The 12,773-nt window shown below is 36.3% G+C and overlaps 1 protein-coding gene across 2 annotated transcripts; it reads right to left on the bottom strand.

The window, feature by feature from the left end:
• Nucleotides 1-39: 39 nt before the first annotated feature.
• LOC127619202 (N-fatty-acyl-amino acid synthase/hydrolase PM20D1.2) lies at nucleotides 40-12,566 on the bottom strand. Of its 2 annotated transcripts, XM_052092008.1 has the most exons (14): nucleotides 12,277-12,335; nucleotides 11,961-12,047; nucleotides 7,033-7,152; nucleotides 6,597-6,832; nucleotides 6,418-6,504; nucleotides 5,770-5,903; nucleotides 5,549-5,668; nucleotides 5,332-5,407; nucleotides 5,115-5,176; nucleotides 3,902-3,980; nucleotides 3,731-3,802; nucleotides 3,322-3,487; nucleotides 3,101-3,200; nucleotides 40-2,989 (listed from the first exon to the last, which is right to left on the bottom strand). In XM_052092008.1, exons 3-14 carry the CDS (start codon nucleotides 7,040-7,042, stop codon nucleotides 2,860-2,862), a joined length of 1,272 nt encoding a protein of 423 aa, XP_051947968.1. In that variant the 5' UTR covers nucleotides 7,043-7,152; nucleotides 11,961-12,047; nucleotides 12,277-12,335; the 3' UTR covers nucleotides 40-2,859. The 2 variants fall into 2 exon arrangements, with proteins under 2 accessions (XP_051947968.1, XP_051947967.1); XM_052092007.1 differs by lacking the exon at nucleotides 7,033-7,152 and having other exon boundaries at nucleotides 12,277-12,566.
• Between the last annotated feature and the right edge of the window lie 207 nt (nucleotides 12,567-12,773).

Below are 12,773 nucleotides of genomic sequence, written 5' to 3'. Positions count from 1 at the left end.
TTTCACATTGTCATTATGGGGTATTGTTTGTAGAATTTTGTGGAAAATAATGAATTTAATCCATTTTGGAATAAGGCTGTAATAACAAAATGTGGAAAAAGGGAAGCGCTGTGAATACTTTCCAGATGCACTGTATTTCACATTTTGAGTGGGATTGCATTGCTAGCCTTGTGATATTGCTAATTTTTACACTTAAAAAAGCCTAAATATAATTTAAAATACATACAATTGTTAGAATGTGCCATACACTTAAAACATTTTTTAGAAAACACCCATCAACATGTTTCCAAGAAAAAAAAAACTTTATTATGCATCATGAAAGATCAATTAAGCAAATCATTTACAGTAATTTTCTATTTCAGTACAAATCAGTTTAGTGCAAAACAAAAGTAGGGATTCAAGGTAACAATGAGCGTTTACATGCACGATCATACACATTTACCGGTTACCCTGAATTTGCGTTGCATGTAAACACCTTTACTGGAGTTCTTACATCAATGTGCACAAGTGTTGTACACATACCTGTTTACATTATGATGCCAAAAGCAGAGAATAATCTAATGATTTCAATTCTCATGTAAAAGTGGGTTTCTTGCGATGTTGGATCTTTTGAACAAACTGATTTTTGGTATTTATAAGTGCATTGGTATGCATGTAATAGTGCTCCAGTAAATATTCAAACAGCCAATACCATACCTCCTTTTAGCATCAGCTTTGTGATGAAAATTATAGCTAGGAGGCAAAAAATACATTTATAGAGCCAAACTTTAAACATTTCACAACATTAACTATTTTGGATGATTTTATTACTAATAATAGCACTTCAGTCTCAACTTTGATAATGTAATTATAATCTTCTATTGGAACATACTGCATCCATTTGAAAATGTACCAGAGTTCAACTTCAATCAAATCTGCACAAATGCAAAACGTTTGTAAATAATAACTATAGAAAGTGCTCAGGTTATGTCTGAGATCACTCTGTTCAGAAGGTCGGTTCAAAACACTAAGGCCACGTACACACTCATCAGTTTTCTATGAAAACTTTGTTTTCAGATTTTGTACGTTTTTGTTTTCCAAAGTAAGAAGTTACGAAGAACGCTTTCAAAACTCTCCATTTTCAGTGGAGGCAAATGCCATTGCAGTGGTGTAAACGTAGCAAAATCAATGCATTTTTTTTTTTTTTACTAAAATGTATTAGTGTGTCAGATATATTAACAGTATGTTTTGAAGAGCACATAAACAAAATAAACTGGCAAGATATTTATTCAACCTGTATTATTTTCCTCAGCAAATAGCTTACAGTAGCTGGCATTTGTCATTTTGTCAAAGTCCATTTGAACCCCTTCTCCCCTGCCCCCACTAAAACACTTTTAAACACATTGGCAATAAAAATAATAATGCACAACTAATTATCACTCATTAATGAATTATTCATGATCATAATGCCCAGACATGTCTGATTAATTTCTACAGCTGGCTCGTAAGGTGTATGTGTTGGCGGACAATCACGTATGGACTTTGACTAATGTTTTGATTGAACGTCTAGTGTTTAGTTGCTTTAGGCTATCTTTTGGTCATGGTCTATGTGGTTTACTTTTGTTTATTTTGTCATTCAGCCAACAGACTAAGACTATGTCCACATTCATTTGTTTAGAAATGCCCTCAATCTACACTGCCGTTTTCAAAGGTTTTCCATTGCTCATCACACTGAAATGTCTGAAAATGCTTAAATTCCCCAACTGCTCATGCAAAAAAAAAAAAGAAAATACATAAGCATGGCCATGAAACACTAGATCCTTACTCCTGCTACTTGACTGGTCCCAATCCCTAAAGCCCACTTCAAGGTTCATAGCATTTTCAAGGAACATATTCAAAATTCAAGAATATTTCAAACCTTGAAAACCTAACTGTGAAAATCAAGCATTTTCCAAACTTTCAAAAATCTGTACGAACCCTGCCACTACTACACCCACCCTTAACCCTAACCACAGTAGAGAGTCATTGGTCCCCATCCCTAAAGGCCACCCTTACACCTGTCCATAAACATAGCCATAATAGGGAATGAGAAATCAATACGACACCAGGACAGCAATTGCGGTTCAAACTTCCCATCATATCTGAAGGAATGCAGTGTGAAGATTGTACAAAGAAACATTTATCTTTAACAATGCTATCAAAGCAGGCACAGCGAGGGCCGCCATCTTGATTGTTTTGGTTAAATGGATCACATCTCTGCATCACATCACAACAAATACATCATCGTTTTCAGATATCTCTGTTTTCCCTGTCCATACAACAATGCAAAGACAACATTTTCAAATTGATCCACTTGGGAGAGCATTTTCGTAAAAATTAGTTTTCACTGGACAAATACGCTGCCCCAGTGTGTACGGAAGGCCAAAACGTATGGAAAAAGATGCGTTTTGAAATGACTCTGGATTAATGTGGAGGAACGCAGTGTTAATGTTGTATAAGTAATTATCTTATTGCATTGAAAATACAAATTGTGGATGACACCAGGCCATTACTTGGGTAGGAATAGTAGGAATACATTATTTATTATAATTATGAATCCAAATGCAACTGTTGGTGTGACAAAGAGATTTGTTCTGTTTGAATACCTAATGTCAGTAAAGATAAACACAGATATAAAAGCCTTTGTATTTTGTTTATGTTTAAAATCAATATTGCTAAGGACTGAAAGAATGAACCTTTATGACTAAAAACTTAGACCCTTAAAGCCTTTAGATCTTGTAATTATCTACAGATTGTAATTCTTTAGTGGTTTTTGTATAAGCAAAGCTTCCTCAGCTTAGGGTCTTTTCAGAGATTGCTGTAAGCAACACTTCACCACACTTACAGCTCATGCTGGCTACTGTGAGGTAATGGCAACTTCCTGATGTCATTATTCTGGATGAGCTGAAAGTAGAACAGCACAATCTCTTCGTAGTTCTGAATGGAAATCCTTTCGTTCACGCCATGGAATCTAAAGGACGAATACGGATGCTTAATTAGACATATAAAAACTGTTAACTCCATCAGTTTGTTTACATAAGAAGTGCTCTTCCACAAAGAGAGCCATTTTCCTGTGTTCTACCTTTGAGGATCACCGGGTTTGAACCATGATGGGGCAAAGCGATAAATGTCACGTGTGAGGTCCTTGTAGTGACGACTGTCAGTGTTGCCAACACAGATACCTGTGAAAGAAAATCATAGACTACCACTGCTGACAAAACTAAGAGTAGAGGCAGGCTCTTAAAAAGTCAATGATCTATGTAATTGGCACTTCAGCCCTTTGAGCTCTTCGTAGAGACTTACCAGGGGCGACAGTAACCTGTGGAAACATGCCCTGCACCGTTTTTTTTATGATCTGAAACCCAAATGACTGCTCATCATAGGAGCTGATCGGAAGTGGGTCAAATCCATTGACCAACTTTACCTTCACACGCTTATCTGATATGGTGGACTCGATCAAATCCAGAACCTAGAAAGGGAAAAAAGGGGGTATAATAAACAATGAAAATTTAAGTTAGGATATAATTACATTTGGTACTGAACATTTCACTATAGTTATATATAGTGTTTGATGACAGTGAATCGCCTGAAACTGGTCTGAGAAGGAGTAAAGAGCAAAGGTTCATAGATGAACTATCCGAAGAGCTTGAACAGCTTTAGAACTGGTTGAATGAGTCAACATGATTGCTGTGGCTACAGGGTGACCTCTGACCTCCTGCAATGTCTGGACTGAGTGGATACGCAGATTGACGAAAGCTTCAGCATATGATGGGATTACATTAATCTGTCAGAGCAGCCAAAGAGGGAGACATAATTAGTAATCTCTATTCATGCTAAAACTCAGAATGACTTTTGAGTTACAAGCAGAAAAATTGCGTCCCACCTTTACACCAGAGTTAAACATGGTGACAGCGGTTGTTGTCCTCACAAAAGCATTTGTGTCAGGTTTTCTCTCCAACACCCTGCAAGTGCAATATGAAAGGGCCACAGATGTATACAAAGATATATCACGATATGACATAAGTTACTTTAGTGATTATTAACCTCACGCATGTGTACACGACCCTGTGCACACATGTGTCCATGCACCAAAATGTTTAGCAGAAAATATTTTGGCTTCCCTATATGCAATGCAAAATTTCAATCAATTTAAACCAACAGATCTCAGTTCAGGACACTCTGGGCTGTCAGTATAGGGTTAAACTTTTGACGCATGGAGTCATGTGACAAAAAACATGGCGGTGATCAAAGTGGAGTTTGTCTTTAGGAGAAACACCAACAAAACTACATCTGGTAAGAAAGCTAAATACGTTTTTGCATTGAAAGCTGTAGGAGTCAAAAGAATAGTCTCTAGTTTCATTCGATATGCCATTTTAAAAAAAAATTTGAGCAATTTATCACCAAATGCCACGCTGCTGTACATTATTGAATTTTTCCTTAGAAATCCTAGATTTACTGTGCTTTATTACATTGAGAATAAATGGGTTAATCCAAAAGCAGCTAATTTTGCTGAGTTAGGAGGAAAATAAGGTGCTTTTCGAACTGTTCTGAGACCAGTGCAGACCGACAGCACACTGAAGGTTACGTTCATCGTTAAAAAGGGAGCAAGGGAGCATCCTATAGCTTTCTATGCAGCTAAGTGCATTCAACCAAAAGTTAATTTTCAGGCTGCAGATGATGTTTGGACCACTCATTTTATTTGAACATGGTTGGCAGTGATCAGATGATGCTGGCCATTAAATTGAATCTGAATTATTTATGCTTATTTCTGATGTAATGTCTGTAATGTCTCAAAAACACAAATAACCAAAACTCCTGGAAACGTAATAAAAAACAATTATGGAAAAAATCTGACTTTCTATAGCTTGGTATTATTTACAAATTCACAACTTAGTCCTGCTGTCTACATATGTTGCCATCAATTCTTAGGAAAACTATTTGCTCCAGGAATATATATATTTAGAGCAAATAGTTTGATTTGTAACTAGTAGCACCAGTTTATTAGGTGCTTCTAGTTACAAATCAAAAAGGGAAATGGAAAATGCACACAGCTTTCACACAGGTCTCAGGAGGTTAAGACAATCAATGCTAACTACCTGCCGAGCAGTGGAGAGAAGAGCCACAGATTAGACATGATGAATCTGAGAGGCAAGCCAAACTATAGAACAAAAGAAGAGACATGCATAAAGTCCATTACAAATGCATAAAACACTTTATTATTTATAGAGGTGCTCCGTAAAACATAATGCAGGTTGTGATATTCAAAACCTGTTTGTTATTTAAATTTGTATTTATTTATTTAATCATTTTTACCTTATGTGCCAGATGTTCAAATGTGCCACGTTCAGGACCATAACCAAATAGTCTTGGCATTGGACATTCCTCCAACCTGGGAAAAGTTATTATGACAAATAAAATTGCTTGCCGTTTTGAAAATAACTTTAAATCTAATTGGACTTAAATTTTAAAGGTTTGCAATATGAAATTTTAAAGGTTCACAATATTTAAGTGTTTTAGAGGTTCTTTTTGCCTTTTGACAGCTGAAGCCAAGATGCCAATACTGCTCTCTTTAGGAGGCATGGATGAATGTCCTGGAGCGCTACTAACACTCAGCTTTACTGTGGCTTGGCCCTTCTCACTGATACCTATTCTACAAAATACACACAAGACAAGAAAATACACAATTATTCTAATACATATACTAACAAAATAGCTATATTAGTAGAATTACTCAAAATAATATAGTCTCACAGAGCAGCAGGTCCATCCAGACCATTTATGACACCATCCAGCACTGCTAGGCCTTCATCTAAAACATACTGCAGCTTCACCCCACGGCTCTTCAACAGATTCACAATATTCACTGCACCGTGTAAACCACTCACCTGACAAAATGAAATATATATATAGCCAAAAATTTAGGTGACTGTTTATTTTTCATACTTTTTACTCATAAATGCATACTTATAACAGTATTTTAACATTAAAGTATATTTATTATTAAATAAATTATACTATATATGTTTACTTAAAATTTAGGAAATTCTTACCTCTTTCTTAGAATTTTTATACAGTACATATACATATATTATTATTTTTTTACAGTATATTTAACAGTACAGCTACAAGTGTAGACTTTTAAAATAGAATATCATTGTTTCACTTACAGTTAACTAGTAAACAGGTTTTACTGTAGCATCTTTACATCCTTTTTCTGTCATAATTAATTTCTACAGTGGGTGATCCATGAGCTATCACCACTGAACTCCAGGGGACTGTCCACGAAGTCACTTTTGATAAAACCTCTGATAAATGAAATAATTTTACCAATGACCCAGGATAATTACAATTAGCATACTGGTAATGACACGCTGTTGCGGAAAAGACCTTCAGACCAACCTCTTCATCGTGACCTAAACCAATAAAGAAGCTTCGCCGAGGGGTGTAGCCTTTCTCCAACAGATATTCCAACCCCTGAAGGATCCCCTTCAAGAGCACATATCATTAGAGTTAGAATAGGTAAGACTGAACACATGTACTATTGTTTAAAGAAGCACTGCACTGCTGATTCACCATACCATCACAGACTGTTTATTGTCAATGGTCCCTCGACCATAAATGAAGCCATTGATCTCTTTTGCAGAGAAAGGAGGTGCATCCCACCCATCTGCCTCATCAGCTGGCACTACATCGATGTGTGCCAGCAGCATATACGGCTCCAGGTTTGGCTCACTCCCTGACACAGTAAACAGATGGCTGTAGTTGCCCACCACCTCATGTTTGACCAGGCTGGATGAGAAAATCTTTGGGAAGACTAGAAAGAAACAAATCTTAAATAACACAACCTCTCGTGGAAGTTTCACTTTTCATACTTAAGCCATGCAAGAGCAATTAATAGGTTAGAAACAGACAGGGTCTGTTGCTAGTCAAATACAAGCAAAAATGAGCTTTGAATTGTATTGAAATCATATTGTTTAAAGGGATAATTCTTTGCTAAAAGAGATCATTACTTACTCACCCACATTTTATTCAAAACCCATTATGATGTCTTTCTTCCATGGAACATAAAAGATGTTTGGTAGAATGACCAAGCTGCTCTCTCCATTTGAAAGTTGACAGACAGTGGCTGTTAAGCTTTAAAAATGACAAAAAAAAAAAAAACGCACCATAAAATTAACCCATAAGACTCCTGCACTATATTCCATGTCTTCTGAAGACATAAGCTACAATAGCTTGTGTGAGGAACAGACTGACATTTCAGACATTATTTCCCTTAAAATCTTCCAGAGCACACAAATCTCATTCAATCTGGCACACATTCCAAACTCGGTCCTCAGGTGCATAATATCAGCAACATAATTTAGGTTGTTCATCACACAAAACTATTGTATACATTTAAACTTGGAACTTAGTGCAGAAATCATAGAGCCCAGTGGTTCTAAACCCTTTTGACCACAAGCCCCGCCAAACACCATATTGAAAGTCACCCTTACTGTACTACTGCTGTAATAGTGACAAAACTTCATATTTTAAAAGTTTGATATAAACTAGGGAAGTCAACATATTCAAATAATTACAAATTATTAAGTGATTTTCGAAATTCTTCAATACAAACTGTTGTTGCAGGAAGCTTTGAATTAAAATCAGAAATAATATATCAGTTTACACATTTTAGATTTATTATAGCAGTTAAGATTATTAGATAAAACTATTTTAAATGAGTTAATAAACCAAGTAATTTTGAGGAAGTTTGCTGAAGCCCCTGGTTGAGAGCCACTGGTATACAGGTGAAACTCGAAAAATTAGAATATCGTGCAAAAGTTCATTAATTTCAGTAATTCAACTTAAAAGGTGAAACTAATATATTATATAGACTCATTACAAGCAAAGTAAGATATTTCAAGCCTTTATTTTATATAATTTTGATGATTATGGCTTACAGCTTATGAAAACCCCAAATTCAGAATCTCAGAAAATTAGAATATTGTGAAAAGGTTCAGTATTGTAGGCTCAAAGTGTCACACTCTAATCAGCTAAACACCTGCAAAGGGTTCCTGAGCCTTTAAATGGTCTCTCAGTCTGGTTCAGTTGAATTCACAATCATGGGGAAGACTGCTGACCTGACAGTTGTGCAGAAAACCATCATTGACACCCTCCACAAGGAGGGAAAGCCTCAAAAGGTAATTGCAAAAGAAGTTGGATGTTCTCAAAGTGCTGTATCAAAGCACATTAATAGAAAGTTAAGTGGAAGGGAAAAGTGTAGTAGAAAAAGGTGCACAAGCAGCAGGGATGACCGTAGCCTGGAGAGGATTGTCAGGAAAAGGCCATTCAAATGTGTGGGGGAGCTTCACAAGGAGTGGACTGAGGCTGGAGTTACTGCATCAAGAGCCACCACACACAGACGGGTCCTGGACATGGGCTTCAAATGTCAAGCGTCTTACCTGGGCTAAAGAAAAAAAGAACTGGTCTGTTGCTCAGTGGTTCAAAGTCCTCTTTTCTGATGAGAGCAAATTTTGCATCTCATTTGGAAACCAAGGTCCCAGAGTCTGGAGGAAGAATGGAGAGGCACACAATCCAAGATGCTTGAAGTCCAGTGTGAAGTTTCCACAGTCTGTGTTGGTTTGGGGAGCCATGTCATCGGCTGGTGTTGGTCCACTGTGCTTTATTAAGGCCAGAGTCAACGCAGCCGTCTACCGGGACATTTTAGAGCACTTCATGCTTCCTTCAGCAGACAAGCTTTATGGAGATGCTGACTTCATTTTCCAGCAGGACTTGGCACCTGCCCACACTGCCAAAAGTACCAAAACCTGGTTCAATGACCATGGTATTACTGTGCTTGATTGGCCAGCAAACTCGTCTGACCTGAACCCCATAGAGAATCTATGGGGCATTATAAGAGAAAGATGAGAGACATGAGACCAAACAATGCAGAAGAGCTGAAGGCCGCTATTGAAGCATCTTGGTCTTCCATAACACCTCAGCAGTGCCACAGGCTGATAGCATCCATGCCATGCCGCATTGAGGCAGTAATTAATGCAAAAGGGGCCCAAACCAAGTACTGAGTACATATGCATGATTATACTTTTCAGAGGGCTGACATTTCTGTATTTAAAATCCTTTTTTTTATTGATTTCATGTAATATTCTAATTTTCTGAGATTCTGAATTTGGGGTTTTCATAAGCTGTAAGCCATAATCATCAAAATTATATCAAATAAAGGCTTGAAATATCTTACTTTGCTTGTAATGAGTCTATATAATATATTAGTTTCACCTTTTAAGTTGAATTACTGAAATTAATGAACTTTTGTACGATATTCTAATTTTTCGAGTTTCACCTGTATACTACATACAGTAAATACTTTTTTGTCCTTTTTGAAGCTTGACTCCCTCTGGTCACTGTCTACATTTGTTGTGTGGAAAAGACTAGCTTGGACATTTTGCTAAATATTGCCTTTTGTGTTTCACAGAGAAAAACAAATCATATAGCTTTGAAACAACATGGGGACAAGTAAATGATGACAGTCTTTTAATTTTTGGGTTAGCAACTCCTTTAAAACCGAGCAAGTAAAAATTTGCTTTGGCGAGAACATAAAACTGAATTTAATTACAGTTTATCATCATAATATATTACAATGTAAAAACAGTTGCACCCTCTCTATTTTCAAATAACAACCTGAGGTAATCGACGTGAGAGAATAATTTCAAAGAGATCTTTGAATCAGTCTGGTTTCAGAAGTAAAAATCCCATTAAATTGATTTTAAATGATAACTTATACTAATAAAAGACAGACCTACCTTATATGTTTCCATTGAAGCCATCAGTCTGCATTATTTCAAATTCATTGTTTAAAAATAGTCGGATAGCGGAACTCCTGGTAAACAACTACTTCACCGAAAATATCCACCAATCAAGAGAACCGTGGCCAACAAAGCCCGCGAAACAAGCTCAGGAACTCCCACCATATTATGAATGACGCGACAGAGTCTGTCTCCCTTCACCATTAAACTATACATTTATAGATATCAGAATATTTTGTAATAAACACCTAAAATCAATAGTTTTATGTATTTCCAATATTTTTTATTTATGTAATTTGTAATGCTTCACGGGATTGTAGTTCGTGCCCTTGTGAAAGAACGTTAAGTACGCAGTCTTGTACTTTTGTCTTTTTGTCCGAATTCCAAATACTTTTTTGCTTCAAATCAAAGATTGTAATGTTGTGATTCACCTTGGAGCTGGTTGGTTTGGTTAATGGCTTAGACTTTTCATAAAATCCTCCATTAAAGAGTTCTATGCCAAAATACTTCCGGAACCGAGAAGGATTAAAAGTTGGCTGGCACTGTTGCGCTCTACAGATTAAAGGTCAGTGATTGGCTTGCTGTTCTGTCACATGCCTAAATTTTACTCTAAGTTCTCTGTTTACAGGTTTTTTCTATATTTTTCTATTATTGTCATAACTCCAGTCATAACTTTATATGGCGACACAAAATATAAAATTTGAGGAACAAAACCATGATGGATATCAATGTTTTTGTGACAGAGAAGTTTGGAGAGAATGAATAATATGATGATGATATCATTATTAACGTGCTCAGACAATTCTAAGACCCTGGACAGACAGGGGTCCCAAGAGAACACCAGAGTCTTGATTTTGTTGTAAATGGCCAATTGCACTGGTTAAAAGACTGGAGGACTGCTCTTCCTTGATAATAAAAGATGATCCTGAAGATGTTTAGGGGTTTATCCCAAAGCGCTTTTTTTAAGCCCTAAATGCGCTTCCCATTTGTACAGCGCAGCGGGACATGCACACATCCTGGCACTGCAAGTGTCATAAACCATGCTTGACTGGATTGTGCGTAGTGCTAAACAGTGTGGAAAAGACCACAAAACCTTAATTAAACCAAGAATTTTCTACTTTGAAGCACTATAGAGAATGTCAAACATCTCATAAGGCCAGACAGACCTGACATTTTAAAAAGTGCTGACGAGGAGAAGATGAAAAACATACCAATATACCATTACTGTAGTAGCACCAACTGTAGTAACAGATATAATTTGACAGAAATGTTCTGGATTTATATTAAAACTTTAAAAGAGGAAGGAGAGTTCTACTTAGTTTTATTATAACATAGGCCATTTTAATAATAGATCATTAAATTTTTAGGCTGTTGATTTATAGAAACCATAGTTACATTGACTTACTCAATGATTAATCATTGACCATGGTCAAACATTTGGTAATTCTAACAAATTTAAAAAGTCAAATCAAGGGCTTGGCAAAGCCTGGACCGCTTTCAATTATGGGCCTATTAGTTTTTCATTAGTTTCATTCTTTTTATTAGGGGGTATTTACCTTCAGATATTCCAAGAGATGGCTTAAATCAACATTTAAAACATAAAAATCCAATATTTCCACTCACTAAAATGGTATGATCAAACATTACAATATTGATGTCCATTCATTGTATAGTTATTACTATTAAATACATCAAGTTACATTCATAACTTTTCAAACTCTAATTTGTTTTTTGTCTATTTTTGAATGTGCAATAATGATTATGTTCACATTTATTAATAATGATAATTTTTAATGACAAAAGAAATGTTGTGCTGGTTTCGACAAGATAAGGGTTGCAAAGTTGTCAGGTAGCCCAAAAATCCTAAAGGCACCCCTGTCTAAATATGAGGGGAAATATCCAATTAATTACTTTGTCCTTCGACCAAATATATATTTGTAAGGAAATTATGCAAAACTCAAGTTTTATGATGAGTAAGAATTATTTATGACAGGTAAACTTCACTTGTCATTGGCAGGTTTTGCAAAAAAAAAAATATATATATAATAATAATAAGATTTTGGACCTTGGCAAAAAGTATTCCCATGCTTGAGGAAAGTACTGTCAATTTAATGTTGTGTATCATTCTCAAGGATCTCTCACCTCTCCTCAGCAGCAGGTCAAATTCACCTAAAGCGCTGGTGTTCAGATTTGTCTCGGTAAATGACACAGTGGGAATCTGAATTGCCGCTATGAATGAGATTAAAAGAAGGTATGAGAAGCAACCAAAATATTGTATCAAGAACACATAAGCAATTATCAACAACATGCAAAGCTCGAGACATATCTGTTGACTGTAACTGGCCGCATGATAAACCCATTCACGTGATGTGAATGTTCTGTCTTTAAACTAGGTGTAAGCAATTGGAGTTTGTGGGAACAGTGACCGACTTATCGGTGTTTCTACTTCGCGTTTTACCTTTGAAATTTGCCAGCAGATTCTTTCTCTGTTGTGGATTTATATGAAGAGAAATGGTGGTTGTATTTTCCCATTTTCCAAGCTGAAGCCCCGCGTTCGCATCAAATGTAAATGTCCTCACGGCGGCAACAAGAAACAAAACGGTTATCAGAAATACAACACTTAGCAGCAGTACTTTCAAAAACATAAATATGTTCCTTCGAGTGCTGTGGCCTGTCATGTTTCAGGAAGTAAGAATAACACTAATTTCATGATCAGGGTCCATGTTTATCTAATATTCCCGCCGATGATGCAGCATGAGCGCCTTCTGTTGGTTCGGAATAGAACTGAGCACATACTGAGGATAGTTTGCCCACATATGAAAATCCTCTCATAAATTTTTCATCCTCATGCCATCCCAGATGAGCATGACTTTCTTTCTTCTGCAGAACACAAACGAAGAAGAATATCTCAGCTCTGTAGGTCCATATAATACAAGTGAATGGTGATCAGGCCTT

This window comes from Xyrauchen texanus, chromosome 25 (assembly GCF_025860055.1).
Source record: "Xyrauchen texanus isolate HMW12.3.18 chromosome 25, RBS_HiC_50CHRs, whole genome shotgun sequence".
Classification (NCBI taxonomy): Eukaryota; Metazoa; Chordata; class Actinopteri; order Cypriniformes; family Catostomidae; genus Xyrauchen; species Xyrauchen texanus.
Note: the sequence above shows the minus strand (reverse complement) of the source record. Positions and strands in the feature narration are given on the sequence as shown.

What these genes read in the sequence shown, in the direction of transcription:
- LOC127619202 (XM_052092007.1), bottom strand. Translation starts at nt 12,496, where the DNA reads ATGACAGGCCACAGCACTCGAAGGAACATATTTATGTTTTTGAAAGTA. An exon ending in GTTTAGGTCACGATGAAGAG is followed by an intron (nt 5,904 to 6,417) that starts GTTGGTCTGAAG and finishes TCATTTTGTCAG; the next exon opens with GTGAGTGGTTTACACGGTGC. An exon ending in TGTTTAACTCTGGTGTAAAG is followed by an intron (nt 3,803 to 3,901) that starts GTGGGACGCAAT and finishes CTGCTCTGACAG; the next exon opens with ATTAATGTAATCCCATCATA.